General features: G+C 39.6%; 1 protein-coding gene across 2 annotated transcripts in view; it reads left to right on the forward strand.

Moving 5' to 3' along the window:
* LOC140718271 (PR domain zinc finger protein 2-like) overlaps positions 1–7,245 on the forward strand; it is a 260,695-nt gene extending 253,450 nt beyond the window's left edge. For both annotated transcript variants that reach the window (XM_073031787.1, XM_073031786.1), the window contains exon 9: positions 5,974–7,245. In XM_073031787.1, the coding sequence (XP_072887888.1) occupies positions 5,974–6,000 (27 nt within the window). In that variant the 3' untranslated portion in view covers positions 6,001–7,245. The remainder of the gene's footprint in view (positions 1–5,973) is intronic.
* The last annotated feature ends 5,828 nt before the right edge of the window (positions 7,246–13,073 follow it).

Genomic DNA, 13,073 nt, shown 5'->3' on the forward strand with positions numbered 1-13,073 from the left:
CTTTTCATTCCAGGACGAAGGCGATGTCTTCCTTTTTTAAACAAAGGGGCTTCCCTTCTTCAACCATCAACTCTGCTCTCAAACGCATCTCTCCCATTTCCCGCACATCTGCCCTCACCCCATCCGCCCGCCACCCCACTCGTGGTAGGGTTCCCGTTGTGCTCACCTAGCACCCCACCAGCCTCCAGGTCCAACGTATAATTCTCCATAACTTCCGCCACCTCCAACGGGATCCCACTACCAAGCACATCTTTCCCTCCCCCCCCCCCCTTTCTGCTTTCCGCAAGGATCGCTCCCTACGCGACTCCCTTGTCCACTCATCCCTTCCCACCGATCTCCCTCCTGGCACTTATCCTTGTAAGCGGAACCAGTGCTACACCTGCCCTTACACTTCCTCCCTCACCACCATTCAGGGCCCCAGACAGTCCTTCCAGGTGAGGCGACACTTCACCTGTGAGTCGGCTGGTGTGGTATGCTGCGTCCGGTGCTCCCGGTGTGGCCTTTTATATATTGGTGAGACCCGACGCAGACTGGGAGACCGTTTCGCTGAACACCTACGCTCGGTCCACCAGAGAAAGCAGGATCTCCCAGTGGCCACACATTTTAATTCCACGTCCCATTCCCATTCTGATATGTCTATCCATGGCCTCTTCTACTGTCAAAATGAATCCAAACTCAGGTTGGAGGAACAACACCTTATATACCGGCTGGGTAGCCTCCAACCTGATGGCATGAACATTGACTTCTCTAACTTCCATTAATGCCCCTCCTCCCCTTCTTAACCCATCCCTGACATATTTGTTTGTTTTTTTTCTCTCTCTCTGTCCATCACCCTGCCTGTTCTCCATCTCCCTCTGGTGCTCGCCCCCTCCCCCTTTCTTTCTCCCAAGGCCTCCCATCCCATGATTCTTTCCCTTCTCCAGCTCTGTATTACTTTCGCCAATCACCTTTCCAGCTCTTAGCTTCATCCCACCCCCTCTGGTCTTCTCCTATCATTTTGCATTTCCCCCCCCCCCCCCCCACTACTTTCAAATCTCTTACTATCTTTCCTTTCAGTTAGTCCTGGCGAAGGATCTTAGCCCAAAACATCGACAGTGCTTCTCCTTATAGATGCTGCCTGGCCTGCTGTGTTCCACCAGCATTTTGTGTGTGTTGTTTGAATTTCCAGCATCTGCAGATTTCCTCGTGTTTACTCAAATGGGCCCCAGCTTTGCCTGCCTTTTTGTTGGCTATCTAGAACAGTCCATGTTCGAAGCCTTCCCCAGTTATAGTCCCCAGCTCTTCCTCAGCTACATTGACAGCTGCATGTGTCCATCCTGAGCTTGTAAATTTTATCAGTTTGCCTCTAACTTTCACCCTGTCCTTAAATTTACTTGGTCCGCCTCTGACACCTCTCTCGATCTCTCTATCTCCATCTCTGAAGACAAACTGCCATCTTTTATCTTTTATAAACTTGCTGATTCCCACAGTTATTTCGACTATACCTCTTACCACCCTATCTCCTATACAAATGCTATTCCCTTTTCTCATTTTCCTCACTTCCGCCACATCTGTTCTCAGGGACGACTTTCTGTTCCAGGACATCAGAGATTACCTCCTCCTTTAAAGAACAGGGTTTCCCTCCCCCCACTGTTGATAATGCCCTCGTCCTCATCGTCTCCATTTCCTCTACATCTTCACCTACCCATACTCCCACCGCCTCAATAGTGAGAGTTCCTCTTGTTCTTACCTACCGCCCAATAAGCCTCCGCATCCAACACATTATCCTCCACAACTTCCACCATCTCCAAAAGGATCCTACCACTAAGCACATTTACCTCCATCCTCCCTTTCTATTCCCCCTCCGCACTTTCTACAGGGACTGTTCCCTCTGCGATTCCTTTGTCCATTTGTCCTACCTTCCCACTAATCTCTCTTGTCTCAATTCAGGGCTCCAGGCAGTCCTTCTAGGTGAGGCAACACCTCACCTACAAATCTGCTGGGGTCACCCATTGTATCTGGCGCTGCCGATGCAGCCTCCTACATTAGTGAAACCTGCGGTAAATTAGTGGCCAAACATTTTAATTCCCATTCCCGTTCCAGCTTGTCGGTCAATGACTTTCTTGTCCAAGATAAGGCCACCCTCAAGATGGAGAAGCAGCACCTTATGTTCTGTCTGAGCAGACGTCTACATGATGGGATATGTATCGATTTCATCTTCTTGTAAACAAATACCACCCTCCCCTTTCTTTTATTTACCACCCTGACCTTCTTATCTTTTCTCACCTGCCTATCACTTCCCGAGTCCCTTTCTCCCATGATCCATTCTCCTCTCCTACCAGATTACTTCTTCTCCAGCCCTTGACCTTTCCCACCCATCTGGCTTCATCCATCACCTTCCAGCTGGTCTCCTTCTTCTCTTCTCCCCCCCCCCCCCCCCACCTTTTATTTCTGGTGTCTTCCTCCTTCCTCTACAGTCCTGAAGAAGGGTCTTGGCCCAAAGCGTCGACTGTCTATTCATTTCCATAGGTGCTGCCTAACCTGACGAGTTCCTCCAGCATTTTGTATGTCTAGTCTTGCACATTTCCTTGAACTTGCCACCTATCATCCTAAATGGGTGACCTCTAGGATTAGGCATTTTGACCCTGGGAAAAGCTGTCTGTCTATGCGTCTCGTAATCATTATCTCCCCTCAGCCTTCCACTCCAGACAAAGCAACTCGAATTTGTTCAATCTCCCTTTTATACTTAATGTCTGTAATCCAGACAACATCCAGCATCCTGGTGAACTTCTCCAGAGCTTCCACATCCTTCCTAATATGGAGCAAACAGAACTGAATACAGTACTCCGGATGCGATCTAGCTAGAGTTTTATAAATCTTTAGCAAAACTTTTCAACTTTTGAACTCAGTGCCTCAGCTAATAAAGGCAGGTGTGCTGTACATCTCATTACCACCTCATCAACCTGTACAGCCACTTTCAGGAAGCAAAGCACCTGGACCACAAGATACTTCTCCATCAACACTGTTAAGAATCTTACCTTTAACAGTGCACTGTTGTTTTACATTTGATTTCTCAAAGTGCAACACTTCATGTTTGGCTATATCTGCCGTTTCTCTACCTGTACTTGCAACTGATTTTTTTATTACACTGCATCCTTTGGCAATCTTCTGCACTGTCTACAACACAGGGTGAGGCAGTTTAAAAATGATTGTTCAAATTGAAATTACACTTTTTAAATAAAAATTAAGTTTGTGGCTAGGAAGTGTTAGACGTCTAATAACTTCACTCGGGTTCTATTAGAGATTAGAAAGGTTAGAATTATTTTTGTTTGAGTTAATAATTCGATGGGAGTCGATAATCTGTTTATTTATTGATACAGTGCCGAGTAGGCCCTACCGGCCCTTGGAGCTACGCAATCCACAACCTCGATTAACCCTAACCTAATCACAGGACAATTTGTATTTAACCTATCCGGTATGTCTTTGAACTGTTGGGGGGGGAGTCCAGAGCACCTGGTGAGAAACCATGCATTCCACAGGGAGGACGTACAGCGACTCCTTACAGAATGGCACCGGAATTGAGCTCCGGAATGCCCGAGATGTAATACTGTTGCACATGGTGCCCGAGCATTTTATTGACTTCCATCGATTTTTATTCAAGTATGTCAATGGGGCAGTAGCAATGGGAATAATTGTATGATCATACAAAGAATTAAAGGAAATATTAAGGAATGTTCATTAAGAGTGTGACATTATTACTTCCAAAAGGGAATTAGTTATTTAAAGAGGATTTTGAAAGGCATTCCTATCTATGATTAGGTTAGATACTGAGCAGTCGAAGTACAACATGGATCAAGTTCTAAAGGTCAGAATTAAAGTTGTACTGAATCTGGGAGAATTTTAGTGTAAATTCCAAAAATTGAAATAACTATAGTTTCTGTTCTCTTCTAATTGATATGGATACACTTTGTAATGAATTATTAAAATACTTTGTCTTATCTCCTCTACTATAACCCAATTCTAGCATTTTAAGATTTAGTCACACTCTGTTCCCATAGCATTTAATTACTCCTTTTTTCAGATAACTGTAGTATAATTTTACTTTATTTGCTGCAATTGTAAATTAACATTTCCCAGTAATCCTCGTATCCTCACTACTATTCTAATTTCTTGGCATGCATTACAAATGGCACAATTGGTTGTAACATGTTACTCAATTTATCTTTAGTCTGTCAACCTGTCTCTGGTTTTGAAGTGACTAACTACATTATTAATCTCAAAACAGTGGTTGTTCAAGGAGCGGAAAAAAAAATTGAAGCAGATTGCTCAGGGAACTGGGAAGATTGATAACTTGTTCAGATATTTGGCTGTTATCAGAGCTCTCAAGCCAGCTATCCTTGTTAAACAGCTTTCTGGGAACAATTTTTTATATTGGGAAGTTGGCTCACAGTTGATTGGTGAACCCAAGTATGGACTGCACCTTTCCTATCCAAACTGACAGGTCTTACCCACAAGCATCTTAAGAACAGATTAAAACTACCTTAAGCATATCAGCTGCCAAGAAGACTGAATGGCTGAGATTCAAAGTACTTTGAGAGCTCTTCCAAAAATCAAAAATACTATAATTTTTTCATAGTGAAATTCTTTTTAAAGTGACTATAAAATTTTTAAATTGGTATTAGCTTATTTTTAGCACATGAACCAAAATATAGGGGAAAAACTTTTGGTTTTGAGTTCCATCCAGATAGATCATTCTTTACATTGAGGTAATAAAAGGAAAACAATGCAAATATAGTGTTGTAGTTACAGAGAAAGTGCAGTACTAATACACAAATTGTAGGGGCCATGGTGAGATACTCTGGGAGATGGTTTAGTTTATTTTCCACCATATGAGAAGCCTGTTCAAGACTTGAATACTCCAAGTACAGTATGTAGTCTCAGATGTCTGTATCTTCTGCCCAATGGGAGTATGAGAATAACCTGAGTGGAATGAGTCTTTGACTATGTTAGTTACTTCCCCAAGGTGGTGGGAAATGCAGATAGACTCATCAGAGGGAGATAGGTTTGTATGATGGACAGGGTTACCTTTACAGCTCTCTGCAATTTCTGGTTTCCTTGGACAGAGCAGTTTCCATACATCTGGATTGGATGCTTTCTGTAGTGCAGCTCTCAAAACTGGTATAAGTCACCAGGTACATGCCAGATGTCCTTGGCTTTTTAGATGTGGTGGAGTGCTTTCTTGGCTGTAGAGTCTAATATGTTAGACCAGGACATATTGTTGGTGAACTTGAAAACCCTGGACAACTAGACTTTCATAACGCATTTAAAATGACGCAGTGAAAAAAAAACTAAATTGCCAATGTTTCTGTCAACAACTGTTTCATCCATTTGGAACATTTTCCCAGTTCATTTGCCAGATTCACTAGTCGCAGTGATGAGGAAATCTGCAGATTGACATTGCCCCATGGGAGGCCAGTGGCTGAACCAGCTGAACCTGAGCAGAGGTTCGGGGCTTCCAGTGGGAGGTTGGCCCCCAGATGATTGGCGATGGTCCTTCCCCATAAGTGCCTTAAGTTTAACACCACCACCCCCCCCCCCCCCCAATGCTTGTCAACTGTCAAAAAGACAATGTCTGACACTCTTGCCTAGTGTCCTGCACTTTTTTTTAGATTAGTTCTGGTATTTCCAAGTAAAGTTATCAGCATTTAATCAGGAGATCTGGCCTGCTGATACAGAGTTGAGAGAGTCATTAGATCACTGAGGGCCTCTGCTGTTCAGAATATAATACAGCAGGATGGCAGAGCAGTGGTCATGTTGCTGCAGCCTTCCAGAGAATCTATTCTTGTGGTAATTCCAATCCATGGAATAATCTATAACTACAAAGCTTTTTTTTGAAAAGTTGTCATGGATTGCTGTTCTGATTCTTGCTGTGAAAAGGGACAAATGCCAAAAAATTAAACTCAACATAAATGCATTTTTGTTTTAAATTTTCAGGTTTCCTCATTGAAGATGGTGAGGTAACATCCTCATTACTCCGTCTTGCCTTGACTAAGAATTTGAACCTAGTTTGCTGTTTAACTGGTTCCAAGAAATTGGGTCATGCTGGATTGAAAGACACAGAAATTTGATTATCTGTCATGCTTGCTTCAGCCAGTTCTTCCAGTGAGCTGGTGCAAATTTCTGCAGGCAGGATGCATTATATTTAAAACAAAAAAAAGTTTCAATGCTGTGTCTAAGTACCAGTCTTTTGCAAACGTGCAGCCTATGGACAAGACTGGAAGAGCAGATAAAAAGACCATATTTGGCATGCACTTTGCGAATTGGAATTATTTTATTACAAGCCATCGGGCTACAGGCTGTGCATGGTCACCTAAGCAACAAGTGGAAATACAAGTCTTCATTAAGAAGTATGCTTTGGAATAACAGGAACAGTTATCACCGAACTGGCCTAAAATTCGGTTCTGTCTGTTATTTCTGATATTTTTGGGGGGAGGGGGGGATGGTATCCAGCTTAAAAGATTTATTACTTATACTGTTAAGGTCGAAAGGGAGAATGTTTGTGAAAGCTGTCTCTGTGCACCCAACTCCTCCCTTGTTCTCTTTCCCACTGCAAAATTGTTCCAATGCCATTTTGAATGGTAAGTGCACCTAGAACAACAGACTGAATGTGTTGCACAGGACTGCTACCAAAATGGTCTTCAGCAGGTCCCATGCCCAGAAACACTGCTGCAGTTCTTTTCTTATCCCTGGGCTTTAAATGGTGAATTTTGTTTGGCTCTATTCTCCCACCACCTGCACTTCTTTCTCTCTTTTATCGCTGAGAAAGTCACCTCTTCCTCTCAAGACTCTTTCATTTTCTACTGTAATTTTATGGATGAATTTTTGACTTGAAGTGGGGGGGAGATACTATTTTTCACACACACCCATTTCTGTTCTCAACTTAAAATTGATCTACCTCTTTAAAATTAAAATTTTTAATCAACTTCTTTTGCGAAGTCCACGCCACTTTAGCTCTCCCACTTTCAAAACCATTCCTGTTTATGTTTCTTTTTGTGGGGACTTTGTTGAAATAACAAAAAAAATTGTATGAAGTGTTTGTAGTAATTAAATAACATAGGATATATTTAAAATTATTTAAATTGTGTTTTCAGGCAGCAGTGTCTGATGTTTGTGATTCCTTCATTGCATTGTTAATTTTCAATTTTTTTTTGTTTTATTTTAATTTGGGCTGTGAGAATAAATGTGTAGACCGTTTCTGTAACCAGACTATGGCTGTCTTGTCTTGATGTGTTTTGAGCACTGTTCTACCAAAGGACAGTCATGGAATTTATTGGGGAGTGATACACACACATTGAATGCTGAGTCCATTGAAGTTTTTAAGACTTTAATTTGAGCATCACAAACTATGCCAGTGTTTTTTGGCCATTCCTTGTAGATGGTGATGAGTTGCTTTGCTGACCCACTGCAGTCTGGTCAGAATATTCCCACAGTGTTGTTCAGCTGAATCCCAGTATGTAGACTCATCGACAGCTTTTCCATTGGTGATCCCACGCACCCGTTTATTAGGTAGTTGGGTCACATGGAGCAACAAATAGATGCAAAATAATGAACAATTAGGATGTTTTCTAGAAAGTATATTAAATTTACATAAGGGAATTTGTCATAAAAGTGGCAATAGACTGTAATTAAATCAAACACAGCACATTTGGCAAATAGTAACTATCATGCAATCAGATTTGATACCTAGAAGATGAGGAGAAAGGATGGCGCCACATTATGTTTTTAAATTGAACTGAATTTTAAATGGGTAAGTCAAAGAAAGTCTATGGGAAGTTTCCTTCTATAAATGTAGCAAAAGATTGAAATCCAAATGATAGAAAAAAGTTTAAAAATCTCAATAAAGGGATATAAAAAGAAAGGAGAAATTGTTAAAGGTCTATTGAAACATGTAGGCAATGAACAGTAAGAAAATGGTAGATGCTTTTATGTTTGACCACTTGCAAAGATGGAAACTATTGACAAAAGCAAAGAAAAAACAAAGTAAGATTAGAGATTCTTGGTAAATTTAATATAAGTATGAAAATAGTGGAAAAACGGGACTCAAGGTAGACAAATTCTTGCCTGTTTTGTCTTCATTAGACACTATTAAAATGGATGAGAAAATTACAAATATAGCTAAAAGTTACAAAAGATCTCTAACTTCAAGAACCAAGTAAATAGGACTGGAAAATTTTTAAGTGTTTTTCAGTTGTTTGGGGAAAGTGACAGTGATAAGAAATGACAAACTCAAATTAATCAGTATTCAAAGTGTGCTCAAGTAATTTTGTTGAGCTTTATCCAGTTAGTCACAGAGCAAGTGGACAAGAGAACAACAATATTATTATATGGGGCTACAGAAGACAGAGTTTGGTCCACATATTATTGAAAACAAAGTTTTATGGGATGATAATTGGGTGAGAGATGGAGAGGAGGAATAAACGTACAAGACTGCAGATTCTGGAACCTGGAGCAAAAAAAATATATAAACTGCTGACAGCAGGTCAGGTGACATTGTGGAGGCAAAGGATGTCTGATGTTACACTGTATTAGGACTGAGTGGAAGGAAGACAACCAGTATATAACAATGCTAGATTGTAGGGACCTAAATGGAATACAAGGTGCAGTTCTTCTAATTAGAAGCTAGTTCGAATAAAAAGTAGGAAAAAGGCATTGTTCTTTGGGATATGACGAATTATGAACAGGAGGGATTAAATCTTACATGGAAGTCTTTGAAATTAGAAAGCACCTCTATATATACAGTGTAATGCGAGCCATGAACTTGCTGTGCTGAGAAAATAGGTTGTTTAGATCACAACAGCTGTTGGATAAATGGGTACTCTTGACTAAGTGTGTGGAGTGGTGTTGAGACAGAGATCAGCAAAGCTCTAATTGAAAAATAGTAATTTTGATACTTTGGACTTCTTGTCTCCTTTCCAATTGTAAATGTGGTTATATTCTTCCCTGATCTGCAGGTACCATCTGCCTTTTTTTCTTCCTCTGTACATAAACATTGGCAGAGGTACATTGGGGATGGGAGTAAGATATACCCTTTCCCAATTGGGTAAAGTACAAACCAGTTTTCCCATCATCTTAAAGTACTGTGCTTAGGAAATTGGTGGCACCACTGCATCATGTATAATCAACACTGATCAATCCTGGAATTCAAAGAGCACGTAATGGAAACCTCGGAGAAATGGAAGGAGCGGTAGAGGTGAGATTCAATTTTGAGGGCAATTGGGAAATGGTGCTAATTTGCATTGGCTTCAAGTTCCTCTAATGAACAGAAAATTTTAAATGAACCAGTAAAAACTGGCATTGTTATAAATAGTACATAGTTTGATAGATTTTTAAAATTCCTCTATATTTAACGTCAGTGGTGCAATGCAATTATATTAATGTGAGTGAAAATGAGTTTACTGCAACAGAAAAGCATTCCCTCACCTATAATTAAACAATGACTTTGACACAGCACCGAACCATTTAATAGTTTCATTCATCTATAAACACTTAATTGTTTTTGTTACAGAAAGTTTGTAATAACATTTTTCTTGTTGTCTGTGCAACTAAGAAAATTAATTATTGGCTGCTCCAAAATTGATTTTTTTCCAGCTGATTCAAACTTTAAAATCCAAATCAGTGGTAGATGAGTAAATACAGGATACAGCACTAATTTGGCTTTTAAAGTTTGTATAAATACACTGGACAACAATTTTTTTCAGAAGTGTTGCTTCCTCAGAATTTATTTTGTTTATGATAGACTGCTTGAAGGTGAACACAAATATAATTTCAGACTACTTGTATCACGTAGGAATTTGGAGAAACAAACTTTTATTGAATATAATGTTTAATTGCATAATGGTGCTGATGCTTTGCAATAGTTCAACTAAGTTTAAAAATATTTTGTTAATGATTTTCATTTGTACTCAGAGTCTGAGGCTTCTCTCTTAAATGTCCAACAATAATTCGCCAGCACTGATGGATTCCAGTTACCCTGGTATCTTTTCTCCATGACCGCAATGGCTTAGTGAAACCTTTCACTATGCTCGTCACTAACAGCAGCAAGATTTGCAGGGAAGAAGTCTAAATGGGAATGCAGAAAATGAATCTTTAGTGACATGTTGCATTTCATGGTTTTATATGCTTGAAGCATGCTTTCAACCATCTGCATGTAGTTTGGTGCTCTGTAGATGCTGAGGAAAATTTTCAGCAACTTCCTTGAATGCCTTCCATGTGATTTTCTCCGGTCCCACTAGAAATTCTTCAAATTGCCTGTCATTGATGACCTGTTTGATTTTGGACCAACAAAAATGCTTTCCTTAATCTTAGCATCAGTTATTCTGGGAAGCATCTGTCTCAAATATCAAAATCCTTCATAGAAATTTTTGTGCTTGGTGATAGCAAATTCCATCTTTACAGTCCTAAACCCAGTAATTATTACTAAAACCTGGACAAGATGGGAAATTTTCCAGCTTACATTGCAGGCAACATTTTAATTGATTTGAATTATGAATTGAAATAATAAACATAAGTGATTTTCAAAAATGATGTGTGATGGACTACTTCTGGTAAGATGGCGATTGTTTAGCTGCTCCGAACTTTTGCTCCGTTATTCTTCTTACCTTTGCACTATGTGTCTCCCTTCTTAAACCTTAGTTAGGTATTTTATTTGTTCTCTTCTACCTGCCTGCGAACATATCTATCTTATAATGGCTACCAAAAGTACTAAAACTGGGAAAAAGGAAACTTCTATGGCTTCGCCGGCTGACATTCTCGCTGTTCTGGAACAACATCGACAAGATACTTTAATGGATTTTAGAACTGAATTTAGAACTTCTTTCAACCAGCTGAGTGTCAAACTGGATCAGATTAATGCTAGAGTGGATGATCATGCTGAACATTCATCTGGCATTGACGTAACTTATGAAGATTTAAAATGCCGTGTTCAATATCTTGAAACTCTCTGCTCCAACCTAGAGGAGAAGAATAGCAAACTTTTTTCCAAAATGGTGGATCTTGAAAATCGGAGCAGACGTTGCAATCTATGAATTCTTGGTTTGCCAGAGGCCACCGAAAAGGGCTCTCACATTGAATTTTTTTCCAAGTTTCTCTGTGAGATTTTCGGGAAAGAATTTTTTCCGACTCCACCTGAGCTTGAAAGGGCACACAGGATCTATGTTCCTCGAGCAATTCTGGGTTCCCGCCCACGGCCGATTATTTTATGCTTTCATCAATACCAGGTGAAAAACTGTTTGATGATGGAGGCACGCCGCAGAGGTACTTTTGCCTTTCAAAATATGGTCATTCGTTTTGTGGAGGATTTTGCCCCCCAGGTTCTGAAGATGCGTGCTGAGTTTAAAGGTGTAATGAAAGTGCTTTTTGATCGTGGTTTCAGACCCTCTCTCCGAAATCCAGCCAACCTTCGAATTACGCTTACTACTGGAGATTATAAGTGGTTTAAATCAGTGAAGGAGGCTGAGGCGTTTGTTGGAAGTCTTCCGGCCACCTCGTCTTCTTCGGATCCGGCCTAACCTTCTAAAATGGTTGATAAGTACTTCTCGAAGTAAAACTATTTTTTCCGAACTCAGACTTTACTTGAATAATTCAGTCATTATCTATTGAAACTCTAAGGGCTGTAGTCAATCTCTCCCTGGACTTGGTGCATTTTTTCTAAATAGATAATTTAAGTTTAATGTTTCCCTGCAAACTTTTAGATCTTACCTGTGTAATCTATTTTATTTTTGTATAACCTTATCTATAGAGAACTACAATTGTCTTTAACTTGTTTTGGAGGTTTGGAGTTTTTATTGAAGGCCTCCCTGTTGGTTGATTCATAGTTTAAGTTTTTTTTTCTGTAAATGGTCGATAAGGACTCTCTTTGAATTTTATAATTTCCCCCTTTTCTCCCTCTTTTATTTTATAATTTTTCGCGGGTAGGTTAGTTTCAGTTTTCTTCTGATTTTCTTTGTATTAAGTTTTATACTTCTGTTGAAGTTGTTCCTATTTATAATTCTGTTTTCTAGTGCATAAATTAGTTATTATTTACTATATTATTTATACAGAACTTTTGTTAACGACACAGAACTGGAAGTCATACTTGGGTTAATTTTTTTGGTAGAGCTAGCTGCTTTTTTAGGTAGCCGTCTAATTTTGGGTTGCGAGGAGGGGGTGGGTTCTCCAGTTCCAACACTACTCACTGTTTCTTTTGTTTTCCTTTGTTATTCAGGACATGTCTCTGTTTTGATTCTACGGATCTATGTTTACATTTTTGCTCCCAGACTGTTATCGTACTGCTTGATTTTTTATATGCCTGCTACCTTCTATGCACTAACAATTGATAATGGTTAATTCACTTAAATTTGTGAGCTGGAATGTAAAGGGATTGAATCATCCTGTTAAAAGAAGGAAGGTCTTCTCGCATATTAAACAACTCAAAGCTGACATTGCTTTCCTTCAAGAAACTCATATTTGTAGTTTTGATAATTCTCGGCTTCTGTCAAGGTGGGCGGGTCAGCATTTTCATTCATCCTTTGCTGCCAAAGCTAGGGGGGGGTCTCCATCCTTATTAATTCAAATATTCCTTTTGAACTCCATAATAAGATATCTGATACAAATGGCTGTTTTATTATTGTTTCTGGTAAATTATACAATACTAAAGTTGTACTAGCAAACCTGTATGCTCCCAATTTTGATGACGTTAATTTTTTTGAACGTTTTTTCTCCTCGCTACCAGATTTAAACTCATACTCTCTTATACTGGGTGGCGATTTCAATTGTTGGTTAGATCCTAATTTGGATCGATCATCCTCTGTTACTAGACTACTTACTAAATCTGCCTTAGCTATTCACTCTTTTCTCTCTAATTATGGTATCTCTGATATATGGCGTTTCCTTCATCCCACTGCGAGAGACTTTTTTTTCACGTGTTCACCGTACCTTTACTAGAATTGACTACTTTTTACTCGATAATCAACTTATTCCATTTGTCTATTCTTGTGACTATCAGAGTATACTGATTTCTGACCATGCCCCAATTACTTTGTCTTTAAACTTTCCTG

The sequence above is a fragment of the Hemitrygon akajei genome, chromosome 29, assembly GCF_048418815.1.
Source record: "Hemitrygon akajei chromosome 29, sHemAka1.3, whole genome shotgun sequence".
Taxonomy (NCBI): domain Eukaryota; kingdom Metazoa; phylum Chordata; class Chondrichthyes; order Myliobatiformes; family Dasyatidae; genus Hemitrygon; species Hemitrygon akajei.